The sequence below is a fragment of the Chrysemys picta genome, chromosome 6, assembly GCF_011386835.1.
Source record: "Chrysemys picta bellii isolate R12L10 chromosome 6, ASM1138683v2, whole genome shotgun sequence".
Classification (NCBI taxonomy): domain Eukaryota; kingdom Metazoa; phylum Chordata; order Testudines; family Emydidae; genus Chrysemys; species Chrysemys picta.
The window spans coordinates 91,483,928-91,500,094 of record NC_088796.1 but is presented as its reverse complement, the minus strand read 5'-3'; the positions used below and the strand labels follow the sequence as shown (position 1 = coordinate 91,500,094).

General features: G+C 40.4%; 1 protein-coding gene across 1 annotated transcript in view; it reads left to right on the top strand.

Moving 5' to 3' along the window:
• SLC1A1 (solute carrier family 1 member 1) overlaps positions 1-16,167 on the top strand; it is a 76,426-nt gene extending 60,259 nt beyond the window's left edge. Inside the window, exons 9-12 of the mRNA XM_005296785.5 lie at positions 5,181-5,303; positions 5,899-6,093; positions 6,838-6,972; positions 14,053-16,167. Of these exons, the coding sequence (XP_005296842.2) occupies positions 5,181-5,303; positions 5,899-6,093; positions 6,838-6,972; positions 14,053-14,299 (700 nt within the window). The 3' untranslated portion in view covers positions 14,300-16,167. The remainder of the gene's footprint in view (positions 1-5,180; positions 5,304-5,898; positions 6,094-6,837; positions 6,973-14,052) is intronic.

Here is a 16,167-nt window from a genome sequence, read left to right as displayed (position 1 = left end):
GGAGAGGAAATGGTGCCAGGGAGGCAGCTGTGCCTTGTTTCCACACAGAGCAGGCAATTTGCATCCAGAGAGTCTACTCTGTGAATTCATTTGGAGGCATGATCTGAGACATTGGTTCTTCAAGACAAGAGTAGCTGACAAAGCCACAAAAGCAGCATTTACTCTCTAGTTTTAATCCAGGGCAACTCAAAGAAAAAAAAATCTATTTTAGACCCCATGACTCTGCAAACTGCTGCTTGTGTTTGGACACTTACACTACACTAACCCCTTTGCAGGTCTGGGGCATTAGCAAGGACAGTTTAACTACTGTAAGCAATTTATCTTATAGCAATAGATAATCCACATCTCTGAGGAATATCCCACAAAGCACACTGTTAGAAAGATAAATACATGCTTAAGGTCCCATTAAGTTAGGTGCATTTAAATGTCTGTTTCCAAGGCACTGAAGCATAGCATCCAGATTGTGTTGGTTCATTGCCTTAAGCTTCAGCTCTTCAAAATTTCTTCAGCATACTGAGGATTTATTCATGTTTTGTTTAGAGGCCAGATCCAAAGCAGCTTCAGAGTTTCTGCCCCTTTTGTATACAGGCACACGCTATTCTTCAAAAGCATTTCACAAGCAGGGGGGAGGGTGATATAAATGGGTTTAGCACAAGCCGCTCTAAAAAGAAATGGAAAGATCTGATCTTTATTTTTTTGTGACTCTGTTAGATACTGGGTTTTTTATTTCAAACGTGTTTTTTTTTTAATTGTTTAAACTTTCATGTTGGGACTAGCAAGAAATAATTTTAAACTTCAAATAATGATTGTTTGAAATGTAATATAAATATTCAGAAATGGAATATTCGATTCTGATAATATTTCAAAATATTACACTGCAGAAGATTGTGTTGAATACATACAAGTGGAACATACAATGTTTTAAACTTTTTGTAAATTTCCATTTTAGTTGTGGAAACATTGTCAGTTTTACAAAGGAGGCAGAAATTGATGATTGCCAGTAATTTGTTAATTCAGATCTAATTCTTCTGAGTTTAATTATAAATCAAACCATGAGCCGAAATTAGGCAGGAACATATAGAAAGATACAGGGTCAGTCCAGCAGTTTTGTAGATTAATAACTCCAGATAGCCCAGAGAAGGTATTCACTAGCTGGACTATTACTGCCCTTTGACTTCAGTTTTATCTAGAACACTAAATATTATCATTTGTTATGTGGTAGCATCCTAAGGCCCCCAATCAGGCCCATGTCTTCCTGGGTGCTGTACAAACACACAGGTAGAGACACTCCCTGTATTGTTACACATACTATCTTTCTGTTTAGATAGCAGCCAAATGCCCCAGGGCATAATGGTTTGTAAATAAGTCCCCAAGTGCTCCTTCGAAGGTCAAGAGCTCTGACTTTTCAGCTTTGCAGAGAATAGGCTCTCACTCTGCAAGGCCCAGTGATGCACACTCCTTGACTATGCAGGAACTTATGGGAAATTCTGCAGAGAGCCATGCTCTAGCTGCTATGGAGAAAGGCAAAGGGCAGCACATTCTCTGCAACTCTGAACAGAAGGGAGAGGGTTTTATGACCGGATTCACAGAAGTGAGGGTGGCAATGTATGTAACGGGCATTAGACAGCAGGGGTGAGGGAAAGGTGCCTGCTCTTCCTTCTCCCATCTTTAGGCAGCTAAATACCTAGCTCCCTTTTACTATGTAGGAGAGCACAGTAGTTGTCCCTCCTCATCCTCATTACTATATTTTCCCCTAGACCCAGCCGGGTTTTCATTATTAATCTCTTCCATTTTGACCTTCTTTCTTGTTCTTCTCTGTCTTTATATTTTGGTCTCCTCTTTCTCTGCAGCTTTCTGTTCTGCGTTTTCTGCAACCATCTTTTCATTTTTTCCCTATGCCTTTCTTTGGGTTTTATCCATGTGTGATGTAGAACGCCCTCAACTTCCATTGCATTCACCCTTTATTCTTTGTCCCTGTCTTTGTACACTCCTTTCACTCCATCCCCTCTTTCCTTCTCCTGTCTCCAGCTCCCATTTCCTATCTCATCTCTTCCCAGATTTTTCTTCTGTCCTTCCACTTTTTAATGTGTTCCTCAATCACCCCATAATGTCTCTTTCTCTCTCTCTATTCCACTCCCCCAAATCCCTGTATAATTTCTCTCACATCCCCAAACGTCTTCATGTGTTTCTGAACCCCATTAGGTCTCACTCTCAGATTGGTTGTAATGCATCTCACCCCCAATGTCTCTCCTTCAAGTCATCCAAGGGTACGTTGCTCCCAGTGTCTCTCCCGCCCAAACCCTAATTGGTTCCAATGTCTCCCTCCTTCACTCTCTGTCTTACCCAGTATCTCTCTACCCCAGTGTGTACTTCTCCATCTCACAGATGATGTGTCAAAATGGGGACACTTTATCAGCCTAAAGAAAGAGGAATTGACCTAAAATGCACCATGAGCAGGCCAGAGGAACCAGGGCCCAAAGAGAAGCTGGGGAGGAGAGGACAGGGGACTAAGTGGTGTCCCTGTAATCTGCTCCTTCTGATCCTTTAAAAAGCAAAGAACTGCTTAAATCCTGATGTTTATCTATGTTCTTGGGCAACAGGCTTCTATCTCAGGAAGAGCTCTATTTCCCAGGACTTCCCTTCTCGCTGCTGATAGGGTTTTTTGTTTTTGTTTTTAACTGTAAAAATTTTATTATCAACTGAGAGAGGAAGTTTTTTGGAAATAAATTTTCATAAATACTAGAGCAAGATATGACTAAATTACTGGCATGAGTACTGAGATGAGCACAAACATATTTACTTGGGATAATTCTGATTAATTACTGATTCTAACAATACCTAAGAATACAATTTTCAAAAGTGCCTAAGTCAGTTGGGAGTTGTTAAGCCCTAAGTCACTTAGGCCCTATAGAAAATTTTACCTTTAGTAACTTTTTGTAAACACCAGCACATAACATTCTTTCCATTCTCTTTATTGTTGTGTTGGATCTAAAATATCTTTCTGCACATAATCATAAAGGGCTTGATTTCTTTTCTGTTAAACACCTGGTTCAGACTTCTTAGAGACAACCATTCTGTCCAAATTTGACTTAAATGGTTAGATATATACCTTAGTTTTGTTTTTCACACTTATGGTTTAACCAGCTCCCTAAAATTCTGCTTTCGTCCTGTTTATAGGCCAATGATCATTAAACTTGCTTTTACCAGAATGGTGAAAAAGTTCCTTTTTCCAATATTACGAAGAGTAAAAAGCTTTCTCCATCCACTTCCTTAGCCCCCAGAATCTCTCAACACTTCCATTCTGCTTGCTGGACCAAGCACTCACATTACAGATTAAAAACTATGAAGTCCAATGGTGTAAAACAGATCTCTCCCCCTACAGTCTGATAACTTGCCCATTTTATGTGCCACTGTAAATTTCTGTTCCGTAGGTAGCCATTGCTGTGTTAATTGCCTGATTTTGGCAGAACAAGTGGTCCCAGACTTTCTCAATATCTTTATCAGCTGCTGTGAGATCATTAAATAGTGTTGCAAACACATTCATGCTCCCAAGAACATCCTCTGATGGTACTATAGGAGTTCCAAGATTGTACATGCCATGTATATGGTCTATGCCTTTTCCAGGCTCTGACTATTCCTATCTATGACAATTGCTGTTGCTGTGATGGCATGTGACCTTGGAATGCCAGAAGTATTTCACAGACCTTTCATAAACATTTCACTTCAAATATACTTAACATAAGCTATATATCTCCAGCCTCATAAGAACAGCCATACTGGGTCAGACCAAAGGTCCATCCAGCCCAGTATCCTGTCTTCCGACAGTGGCCAATGCCAGGTGCCCCAGAGGGAGTGAACCTAACAGGTAATGATCAAGTGATCTCTCTCCTGCCATCCATCTCCACCCTCTGACAAACAGAGGCTAGGGACACCATTCCTTACCCATCCTGGCTAATAGCCATTAATGGACTTAACCTCCATGAATTTATCTAGTTCTCTTGTAAACCCTGTTATAGTCCATGCCTTCACAACTTCCTCAGGCAAAGAGTTCCCAGGTTGACTGTGCTCTGTGTGAAGAAGAACTTCCTTTTATTTGTTTTAAACCTGCTGCCCATTAATTTCATTTGGTGGCCCTTAGTTCTTATATTATGGGAACAAGTAAATAACTTTTCCTTATTCTCTTTCTCCACACCACTCATGATTGTATCTACCTCTATCACATCCCCCCTTAGTCTCCTCTCTTCCAAGCTGCAGCATACACATTCATGAACTCTATGCTCAAATTAACAGACGTGTGCTAGGCAAGTATAGTAATTAATACATCCAGGGGCAAATTCTTCCTTCAGATACATGCCCACAACTCCAATTAACTCCAGCAGGAGTTGCTCACATATATCTGAGGGGAGAATTTTGTCCTTCTTATTCTATCAGTACAAATAAAAGTGATCTAAGTAACAGTGTTAAATGACAATCCTTCAGCTCTAACAACATTCAGTACTATAGGGCCATATACTTCTCATTTACACCAGGGTAAATCAGGAATAACTCAGTTGAATTTAATCGAGATTTACGCTAATTTAACAGTAGAATTTTAACCAAATTTACATATGCAATTTCCCACAGTACAAAAATGTGATGTTGAAATGGATGTAATCAAAGCCATTATGAAAACCCATCTGTAAACCAAATTTCCCTTTAACCCCAATCAGAAAATATTTCCAAAGGTGATATAATACTTTTTAATAATGCTAATCCATTTTTTAGCTCTAGCCTCTAGTCTTAGTTATAAGAATATTTTGGACTTTTTAATTTTTTTCAACACTGCCTCTGTTCTTCTGTTTAAATATTCTTCATTTATTTTATTTGTTTTAACATCTTCAGTTTGACTTTGATCCTAATATATTAATTAATTCATCTGATTTCATATTGTACATTGAAAACAGAGACACATAATGCCTCCCCCCAAAAAAAATGTTTCAGGAGAAGTGCATCTGTCCAAAAATTACTAACATAAATTGGGCATAATTTACCCTGGAATACATGCATGTAATTATCATTGAAGTCAATCTGAGTTGCACACAGGTATCTGAGGGCAGAACTGGACACTGGTTAACACCTCCTCATTAAGACCATGAGATCAGATAGATCTAACTATTTGAACAGGCTGTTTTCTTTTGCAGACTTGCAATCCATTCCGTTGTAGTTCTGCCACTGATCTACTTAATAACAGTAAGGAAAAACCCTTTTCGGTTTGCCATAGGGATGGCTCAGGCACTTCTGACAGCCCTCATGATCTCCTCCAGGTAATCAAAATCATTTTTTTCCCTCTAGCATTAATATACTTTGTAATCATCATCTCTTTAGTTTATCTGTTGCTCTGATTTTATTGCTGCCTGTGTTTCTCATCCTGATCTCACATGAACCATTGTAAATCCATTGGGTGTAAACCTAGAGGAAGTATTACTCTTATAATTATTTTTCATGTAGCACCCAAAAGTGTGCCGTTGACTACAATGGCGTTATCCTGGATTTATACCAATGCTTTTGAGATTAGTGTCTAGTCTCTTGTGTGTAAGTCCAGGAAATAGTGCTGTAAATTAGTTCATTGCTCACAAAATATCTGAAGCTAAATTGTTTCATTGCTTTATTGTGTTATTTTAAGGATAATTAAAACTTTCAGTTATTGTTCCAGGAATGAGAAGAGATGGGAATTACGATTTCAATCCTAGGGACAAACTGTACTTTCAATGTATGTGCACAACTCTCCTTCACACCCTAGGGCAGAATTTGACTGCAGTTTGGCTTTTTTTTTTAAAAAAAAAAAAAGCACATCAGATTAATAAAAGAACAGGCATTCTAGTAGTGTGCTGCTTATTTGTTTATTTATTTATGACCTAGTTCAGCAACTCTGCCTGTCACCTTTCGCTGTGCAGAAGAAAAAAACCATGTCGACAAAAGAATTACCAGATTTGTTTTACCAGTCGGAGCTACAATCAACATGGATGGAACAGCCCTCTATGAAGCCGTGGCAGCTGTGTTTATTGCACAACTTAATGACTTAGAGTTGGATGTTGGCAAAATAATTACCATTAGGTGAGGGTGATACCAACATGAGTTATGTTGTTATTTTTGTTACTGAATTGTGGATTTATTTCAGGCACCCTAATAGAATCTTGCTGATTTCACACCTGTCATTCACACCACTGAGCAATAAGGGTCAAATTTTTCACCTCTTCCACAAATCCTCAGTAAATAAGCCTTGCACAGAGGACTTATGTAGGAATTTGGGGTGAGGAACGAGGTAGCAGGGCATGGGGCCGCAGTGTCTGGAAGCTGTAGGTACAGTAACAGCTGAGGCTTGCAGTACACCCCCAACCTGGACATTTTGTCCACTAGATCTGCATACTTTGCAATCCCATTGGCCATGCCCCCACCCCTCCTAAGTTCCTCATCAGTGCTGCTGTTTAGACAGCTCCAAAGCACACTGGGGTATATGTACTTGCCCTGTGCAGCAGAACCATGGCAGCTTCATAGCCCGTACACCTTTTTTGCCTGTACAAGGACGGGCCAGGATCTACCCCTAAATATGATCAGCCACTATGTCAACAACAATGCTGATAAAAACATCTGCAAATGATAGAAACCCACTGGGGTCCTGGATCCCACATGCCTCTATGTAGGTATAACTCCCAGTGAAGTATGGGATTAGTATGAAGAAGGATTTTTAAAAATTAGTTTTATATTTCAATGAGCACACAATTCTGAATGTAGCAGAGAAATCCACTCAGCAGGAGGACATTTTCAAACTGTCTTTTCCCTGATTTGTCTGGGATTTAGTGTCACAGCTACTGCAGCCAGCATCGGCGCTGCAGGGGTCCCCCAGGCTGGACTAGTCACCATGGTGATTGTGCTGAGCGCAGTTGGGCTGCCTGCTGAAGATGTTACCCTTATCATAGCAGTTGACTGGCTTCTGTAAGTTTAATATATTCAGCATTTAATTATTTCAGTAGTGTATTTTATACCTGGTGCATGAACATCTGTGACCGGACTTTTAACCCTGAATTTATTTCTCCTTCTAACTAGGCTGTTCAATAATATGTTTAAAAATTAACTAGAAATAAAGTAGGTTAGAGATAACACTGCCACACATCTGATTTGTAATACAGTTATATAAACAACATCATTGTTAATCAAAACAGCTAACAGTCTGATCAGATCTGGGCCCTTTTTATTATTCTGTTATGTGAAGATGACATACAAGGCCAGATTTTGATAAAAACAAGGACCAAGATCTGTACACTCTATACATACAAAAATACTCACACCAATTACCACAATTGCATATGCACCTCAATGGTTAAATACCTGTTTATACACCCATGTGCCCCGATTCACCAATGCAGTTATGGTAACTGCATATACAGAGTTTCAGAGTAACAGCCGTGTTAGTCTGTATCCGCAAAAAGAAGAACAGGAGTACTTGTGGCACCTTAGAGACTAACAAATTTATTAGAGCATAAGCTTTCGTGGACTACAGCCCACTTCTTTGGATGCATATAGAATGGATATGCATCCAAAGAAGTGGGCTGTAGTCCACGAAAGCTTATGCTCTAATAAATTTGTTAGTCTCTAAGGTGCCACAAGTACTCCTGTTCTTCTTTTTGCATATACAGAGTACACAAGAAAATGGCCTCAGTTCATGAAAATCTAACTCAAAATATACATACTGCAAAATGTAACTAAGAAAAGAACTGTAAGCAAAAACATCCATTTCAATCAGAGGTATTTGTAAAATAATGTTATGGTAGTTACATAAATTTATTTGCAGTAATCAGATGCAAGCCACAAACATAACATTCCAGCTAATTTTCACAACGCAAACCGTTTACTTCTGTGATTTTTGTTTTGTTTTAGAGGGGAAAAGTTCTAAGCACGTGTCCAAAGTACAGTCACACAGGGCTTCTGCAGTGGCAACTTCTTTCCTGTGTGAGCTGCTCTCCACTCTGAAAGATCAACATGGGCATGTTCCCCCCCCACACACACACACACACCTTGATTCCCCCTTTCCAGCTCATGAAAACTTTCCTGATCCTGTTAAGCTATTTTTCCAGGGGAGAGATAAAGATCTCCTGGGGGCTTGTCATGTGCCTTTTCCACTGATTCTTAGAGGTTTGTTTACAGACCTCTCTCCAGGAAGAAAGGTCTCAAAAGTGTTGGCTTTGCCCACTTGGTTATTTTGGGGAACCCCTAATGCCAGGTGCTGGACTGATGGAGGAGAAAGTATCTTCTGATTTAGAATGAGACACTCAAGCCCCAGGGAAGCAACATGATGAGGTGCTGGAGTAGGATCCTGGGTCCTGACTGTCATGGATGTATAGTGTTAGTTGGAGCAGAGCAGCCGCTCTGTGCCTCAGTTTCCCTGTCTATCATTTGGAGATAATGGTGCTACCCATTTTGTAAGAGGCTTAGAGACCTATAGGTGAAAAGTGTGACCGAGTATTACTCTTAAAAAAAGAAAACCATAGCAGGAAAAATCTCTGACCTGTGAGCCACCCACTTTGTGCAGCCATCCGTTCCTCCTGTGTGTCACGGTCAGACAGCTGATGGCTGTCAGAGTTACAACAGGATAAGCATTTTTATTCCTGTATTCCCAAAACAGCCAGATAAAGTCTCTCCAGGGTCTTATTAGATGTCAGCTGCCTTAATGTTGCCTGAGACTCTCTGGAGTTGTAAATCAGTATCTGCAAAGTGGGCTAACAGATGGGGGAACAGTGGAATCCTCTCCCAAAGGTCCTGTCTAGACTAGGAAAGTAGTATAATTTATAAACACAACTTAGCTCATGTTTTTATACACAATCTATGTCCTAGTCTAGACATGGGCATACAAGCAAGGAAGAATCACTGATGGTTTATGCCATCTTCATCGAGCCACAGAAAACAAATGAACAGGGCAGTGGGATTGTAATTTGTTTTTATTATGATGTACATTTCTGAAGTGTTCTGTACTGTCAGGGTCCCATTAAATTTAATTTAGACATACAAAGCTCCCCTCAATGAACAAAACTCCCATCCCCTCACCAATGGACTGATGCTATTTCCTTGTTGATGTATCTCATAGACCTCCCAACAGGGGAAACTTTCTTAGGGGAAGGTTTATCAAAAAGTACAAGTCTCACACCATTCTCTAAAGGTCACAGGACTCCATTTCAGCCTGGCCCCTGGCAGTAGTGAATTCCACATTTAAGGGCCCACCAACTAAGAACACTGACTCTCCCACATGATAGAACCTGGTCTCTGTCATCTTCAGTGCTTGCCATTGAGGGGTATGGAGAGAGTGGCAGGTTCTAGCCTATTTAGGGCTTTACTGATAAGGTCCAGAACAATGAAATGGATCTGGTATTAAGCAAGTAGCTGGTATAGCATGTGAAGTATAGAATGGATGTGCTCATGTCAGCATAGCAGGCAGGCCTAGCCTCTGCCTAGCAGGCAGGCCATTGCATGTTGAACCAGCTGTAGCTTCTGGATGGCTTTCAGGGTCAGTCCAAGGTAGAGCATGTTGAAATCATCAAGTCTTGTGATGATAAAATTATGGGCCCCTGTGGCTGCATCCAAAAGGTAAGTGCAAAGTCTCCTAGCCAGATGAAGATGTAAAACCAGCACTTCTGGTTACTTCATAAGCAGCAACAAGACAAAAAGGGTTTTGTGGTCATGCACCTCCTTGACAATTGGAGAACAAATGCCTTCTCTTAGAATGTGAGATCATATCTCCTGCTAGATTCATAAGGCTACGAACACCAACTCTGTCCTTTGTGGACTGATCTTGGGGGTGATGCAATGTTCTTTCTTTTCCCAAAATGTCCCAAGAAGGGAGCAGAATCTCCAGGAAGTGACCAAGTAGCTGAATCCATTAATCTGAGCGACAACAGCTCTGAATAAGAAATGGAAGAGTGGATGAGGGAGGCTGTGGCATCCTCTTACCTGATGACTCATGGCCATCTCTTTATCCTCTCTCCCTGATGGCTGTAAATTCGGTGTGGGAGTTTAGTCAGTGCCATGAGGATACCCATGCAGTGTCAAAATGATCAGTAAAGCTCAGTCATATACCATGCTATTGAGTTTAAGTGCCTTGATTTAAACAGTTCCAAGGAACTTGGCATATAATTGAAACTTTTGGTGACTGATCTTCTCCAGGGGGACAACAAGGAAGACTCAAGGGCCAGAAAACATTGAGGCTAAGATCTGTCTGAACTCTTTCTGAGAACAGCGTAGAATGTTTCAGCTGCTGTTCCATAGTCTCATTGCTTACGTTGGGTGGTGCTCTTGGTGCCAGACATTGGGACTTTCTCAATAAATGCAGACGAACAATGTCAAAATCTTCCAGCGGAGAGCTCTAATCTAATGACAAAACAAACGCCAGTCTTGGGAAACTGGAGGACACAAGAACCACTGCTAGGTAATTTGGATTGTCCCAGTTTTCATATAAGAAAAAGACAACAGGTTGCATGTGCCAGGGAGAATTCTAACAGCATCGACCAGGCTGTGACTGTGGGCTCTCTGCCCACCAGAAGTGATTTGTGCATCGGGCTCAAAGGAAGCACCACTGGGAAGCAATACTGTCGCTCTTCTGAGTCATCAGCTCTTTAGCCCTTTCATCATCTTTAGCTTCCATGCAGCCATGCTGATATTTTCCTTGGAAATTCTGATCCAGTACTTTGGGGGGGGGGGCAGTTTCTTCCACGTCCACCTGCAGTTAGGGATGACCTTTCTTTTTTATCTCAATATGGCAATTCATCAAGTCAGACTGATGTTACTCAGAAATTATAGAGAAAGGATGCATAGAGTTACAGCATCTCAGCCAGTTTCTTTGTCTTCGTCATGCTACTCAGTCTTTTCTTTGATATACTGTACTCAGTCTACCCTTTATCTGATGATAGAGACAGATGCATCAAACCCACAATGGGGAGCCAATCTAGGAAAACTCACACAACCCACCTTTGTTTGCATGAAAAATGTTTGGAAGAGGTCAGAATGCTTTTACCAGAAAACCCTCCTCTGGGAAGTGCCATGCCCTTAAATAGAAAGATTTTTCAGTGCTAAAGTTGCTCTTTAGATGGCTGTTACTGTGCTAGCCATAGTAGTAATGTGACCAGTACCAAACTCAGGAACCATAAAACCTTTATAATACCACATACCATATATTTCATAGGGCAGATTTTCAAGACCATACCTTTGTACCCTGGAATCCCCTAAAGAAGTTTGTTGTTGCCATAGCTGTTAAACCAGGACCTGTGATCTTTTAGTTAACATCAGCAATGTGAAATTACTTGAAAGGAAGAGACTCTAAAGGAGAGAGCATCATGCACAAGAAAAGATGGGCTGTTCCTAAGAATTCAGTATAATCACAAAATTCTAAGCACTATGTGCTTTTAACCAGTGTGCTGATATTTACAGCCAGTTAACTTTACTGCACAGTGCCTGTAAATTGGTAATATTCCACCTCTTTTTAAGTTAGTGTTTTGTGTCCTATGCAGATTCTTTCCTCCCTTGAACTTTGGATTCTGCAATCTTACGTTTATCTGCACTGAAATTTGATTTCCTACCATTCTTAAGCAACAGTCAGTTTTAGTACAAACAACACAAAACTGGATCCATAAAGTAAAATCCCTTTATCAGCAAAGCTCTAATGCTAATGACTAATTATAGCACCTGCATGGCAGAGAAGAGGCAGCTGCTTCTGCAGTATCTTGCTCTGCAATGAGTCTATGCCAGACAAAATATTTTTCTGATTCAATCTTCTTAAATAGATGAATTCATTTTTTAAAATGTAATTAACATCAGGCTGATTTTTCCACTAGTGTGTTCAGATGGGGTTCAGCATGGGTGTAGTGCAGGACAGGTCTTGGGAAGCGTTCCTGTGTAGAAAGCAGCCAGAATTTTCCAGCTGCACTCCCCAATGGGGAGTTGCTAGCCAGCTGGTAGCAAAGGGCTGTGTTTCTGAGTGGGTTGAGTTAGCAGCCAGGCCTCCCACACCACCTCACCTGGAAGGATTTACTGAGGGAGCACATGCTATAGGTCACAGCCTCAGCTGGTGTATATCACATAGCATACCACCAAAGTCAGCGGAGCAATTTTACACCAGCTGAGGACCTGAGCCTGTGTCTTTCAAAAGCTAATGCAAGGGCTGCTCTTCAGTGTGCTCCCCCATTTCCCAGAAGCATTCCACCTACATTATGTTAGCATAATGCCTTCAGCTACCACTGCTCCTCTCCCTTCCTGCTCCCAGCACAGCTCCACCTCTAAGGGTACATCTTCACTGCAGGGTTAACTCGGGCGCATTTGAGGGGAACATTTGAGTGACTTTTTATTTGCAAGAATAGTCACAAAACTACCATGAATAAACATTTGTGCAAGTATTACCACCAGAGGCACTATCGTGGCCATTTTGAAAAGCTTCTTGCCTCCACCCCATGCACTGGTATCAACATCCCTCAAAGTCCCAACCATGCAGAGGTCACATGGGGAACAAACAACAGACACACTAGTTTTCACATTCCCTGTCCCAGTTCCATGTCAATTTACATCTGGCCCCAAATTTCAAACTACACTACATGGCAAAGTATGGTCACTCCTCTGCCAAGTGGTAGCATTATAATTTATTATTATTATTAAGCAAATTTGGGGCCTTTCTGGTCAGTTTCCCATTGGAGGGGAAACCAGTGACACGGTGTCCAGCTATTTCTTAGTGTAATTTGTTTTATGTACACTTCAGACACCTGTTTTTAAACAGAGATAGACAAACAGCAGACAGGCAAGCCCCTCTTTCTGGACTCTCAGCCAAAATACCAACGCCCACTTCCCAGGGAGCAACTCTGCAACAAAAATTGATTCCAGTTGGAACAATTAAGGCAGAGAGCAAATGCTTCAGCTGGTCACCAGAGCTTCCCTCTCTCCCCCCCTGCTCCCCCCAAAAAAACAAAAAAACCCTCATAATAAAACAACCAACAGCACAGCATTTCTTCAAAGACTGGACAGTGCTCACATGAAAAAGAACTTGTAAGTAGAGCTGGGCAAAAAAATTTGGAGGAATATTTTTTCTCCCCCAGAATGCAGTTTTGGCCAACCACAAACTGTGTCAATTCACTAAATAATACTGACCACCCTGCTCTGCTCCCCTCCCATTCTCCCTCCAAAAAGGCTTTTCAGGACTCTGATGCATTGCAGCAGTGGCTTCTTTTATAACTTTTAGCCCAGTTGGTAGGACACTCACCTGGGTTTGAGAGGCCTGGTTACAACTCCCCCCTTGGCCTGAAGTCACCCACATTGCAAGATAGTGTCCTGACCATTAGGTTAAGGGATCTCTCCTGATTAAACTGTTCTACTATGTATAAACAGTCATTGGAGCAGGGACTTCAACTTGGGTCTCCCACATTCTACTAGCACTCTAACTAGGTATAGAGGCATTCTCACTCACTTTTCCTGCCCCACTGACTTCATTGTCAATACGACAGATAATGAATTTGTTTAGTCCTAAATGGACTTTTTCAATTTGCCAAAATGTTTCACAATTTTTAGATGTAGTTTGACCTGAACTGATTTTCTTTGCTTTTCTTTTCTTTTTTTCTTTTTTTTGGGGGGGGGGGATGGATGGGGTGGAAACAGGACAGAGAATCAAAAAAATCACTTGTTTGCCCAGCTCTTTTTGTAAAACTACATGTAACATCGCCATCTGGTAACTTCTGCTATAACAGAAATGTAATGTTACCTACTGTTTCTAAAAATCACTTTTTAGTACCAATAATTCCAAGTTTTTTCAAATAATATTGCCTAGAGGAAAGAGTGAAAAAATTCTGCTCCTAATTCCTACACCAGTGAAAATCCAGAGTAAACGCACTGGAGTTACACCAGTATAGCATCTGGCTTAGTATCTACAGTATAGTTTAATTTTAAACTGATTACTAAAATATATTTGTATTTAAATGACATACAGTTTCTAAGAAAGCACATTGGAACCAGAAATCCTGGCCTGTCTAACCCAACATTTTTACTCCATAGGGACCGGTTCAGAACAATGGTAAACGTCCTTGGAGATGCCTTTGGTGCAGGGATTGTGGAGAAGCTCTCCAAAAGAGAGCTAGAGCAAATGGATGTCTCTTCTGAAGTCAACATAGTCAATCCTTTTGCCTTGGAAACAACAATACTCGATAATGATGAACCGGAGACCAAGAAATCCTACATCAATGGAGGTTTTGCCATAGATAAATCTGACACCATATCATTCACCCAGACATCACAGTTCTGAAGCCTACAGTTCTGCTGGCACTGAAGGATAATTAAGAAAAAGCTAATAACAAACTTGAGTATGTTTGATTTGATACACAGACTTCTGTTTTTTCCCCCACTGTTTGGATTCGCAGCATTTGGTCCCTGTGGGCAAGTTGATGAGACAGCATTAAGGCAAGTTGTAAAATATGTCATTTTTTAATCATGTAAGATGGATGAGGCTTTGGAATGCCTATTTGGAATCATCTAGTTCATAAGCTGGATGTTAGAACCAGGCCAGTAAAGTGAAGCAAATGTGCTTCTCTCGGGCAACATGCAGTGTTTCACACCTCTCTTCCATTCTGCCACTCTGTGTATGGAATTCTTGTTAATATTTTTGCCTTTCACATTTTTACAAATGACGCTGCATATAAAACACCTACTGTAACTTGATAATGTGCCAAATTGTTCACTTCTGCAGCTGGTTTGAACAATACATGGGGCAAACAGTTTTAGAAAGAAAACAGGCCTTAAGGGTTCTTCAATAAGTGTTTTAACATTTATGAGGTTTTACGTTGCTTTTATTTTAAGCATTATGGATGTTGGAAGTTATTGGTCAAGGACAAGCTTCTAATGTTATATAGTTGATTTCCCCCCTCCCCCCATGAATGCCAGCAGAGAGCAGAACTGAACTCTGCATGTGAAGCAAATTGCTACAGGTTTGCTCTTATACTTGAATAAATTATTGCAAAGTGAAACTCTCTGCCAAGTTAGGTCCACTTTGATAGTTTATTAAAACATCTCCATTGAAAGTAGCAAGAAGATAGCTTCAGTATTGTCCATTTTTTATTTTAGCCTAGTATTTCTCAGCTGCAGGGCAGGCGGAGGTCATGAAGATGAAAATAGCTACTCATAGGGTGACTTCCAAATCTTTTCCGCTTGGAAAAAGAAGGACATAATATCAGGTGTAGATGAGGCACTCCTTTTTCTAGAGAGATGCTACTGGCTAGCTAAGCTTTTACACAGCTAGTTGGTTTGTTTGCTCCTTGATTGAACAGGTGTAATTTTGCAGCTGCAAAAGCCCTACACCCCACCATTTCAGTGCCAAGCCCTACCAGCTAAATCGTACTATTTTATCAAAGTTCCTGGACTAAGGAAGCCAGGTGTTTTAGTGACTTGTTATACAAAGTGACGACATCACCATGGGCTTCTTCATAAACACATTCCATAATGTCAAGCATTCTATACAATGCTGGATACGATATTTCCATGGTGCAACATCATTCCCCGGAGGGAGGAATCGCTGTTAAGAACAAACTGTTTGCCTTGCATATCTACATCGTGTCGGCCATCTGATTTGCAAAGCAAATTGAAATTCATACCCAAGAGTCTCTTTTTTCTTAAATAAGCTTGTAGTAAACACAAAATTGCATTTACATGCTGTCAAGATATTCAAGTTCCTGGATTGTTAGATAGTAAATTCAATCCTACACTTTTGTATTTATGTAAACCTGGAAATGTGCCAAAGAGAACTGAGAAGAAAATAATCCTTACGGTAGGTTTTGATAAATTGCACCTTAAATTAAATTTGCAAGACATAATCCTGTATGTATTTAAAATAAACATTGTAAACTATAACAGTGTGACTCTAAAGTAAAAATACTGATATGTTTATACAAAATAAAGGAGTGTACAAACTAAGTAAATCAATGCTTTACCGTGTGCAGAACTAGTATATAAAATCTTCATTTGTACAGCTTTGTTAATAGGAGAAAAAAACCCACCAATTTCCATAATTGTCTATAGTGTGCTTTGCCTTTTTTTTAAGTCTTTTTTTGTAACCAGCCTCTTATAAGGCACTATGGATACTGTTCCCATTGTGATCTAAATAAATATTTATTTATTTCA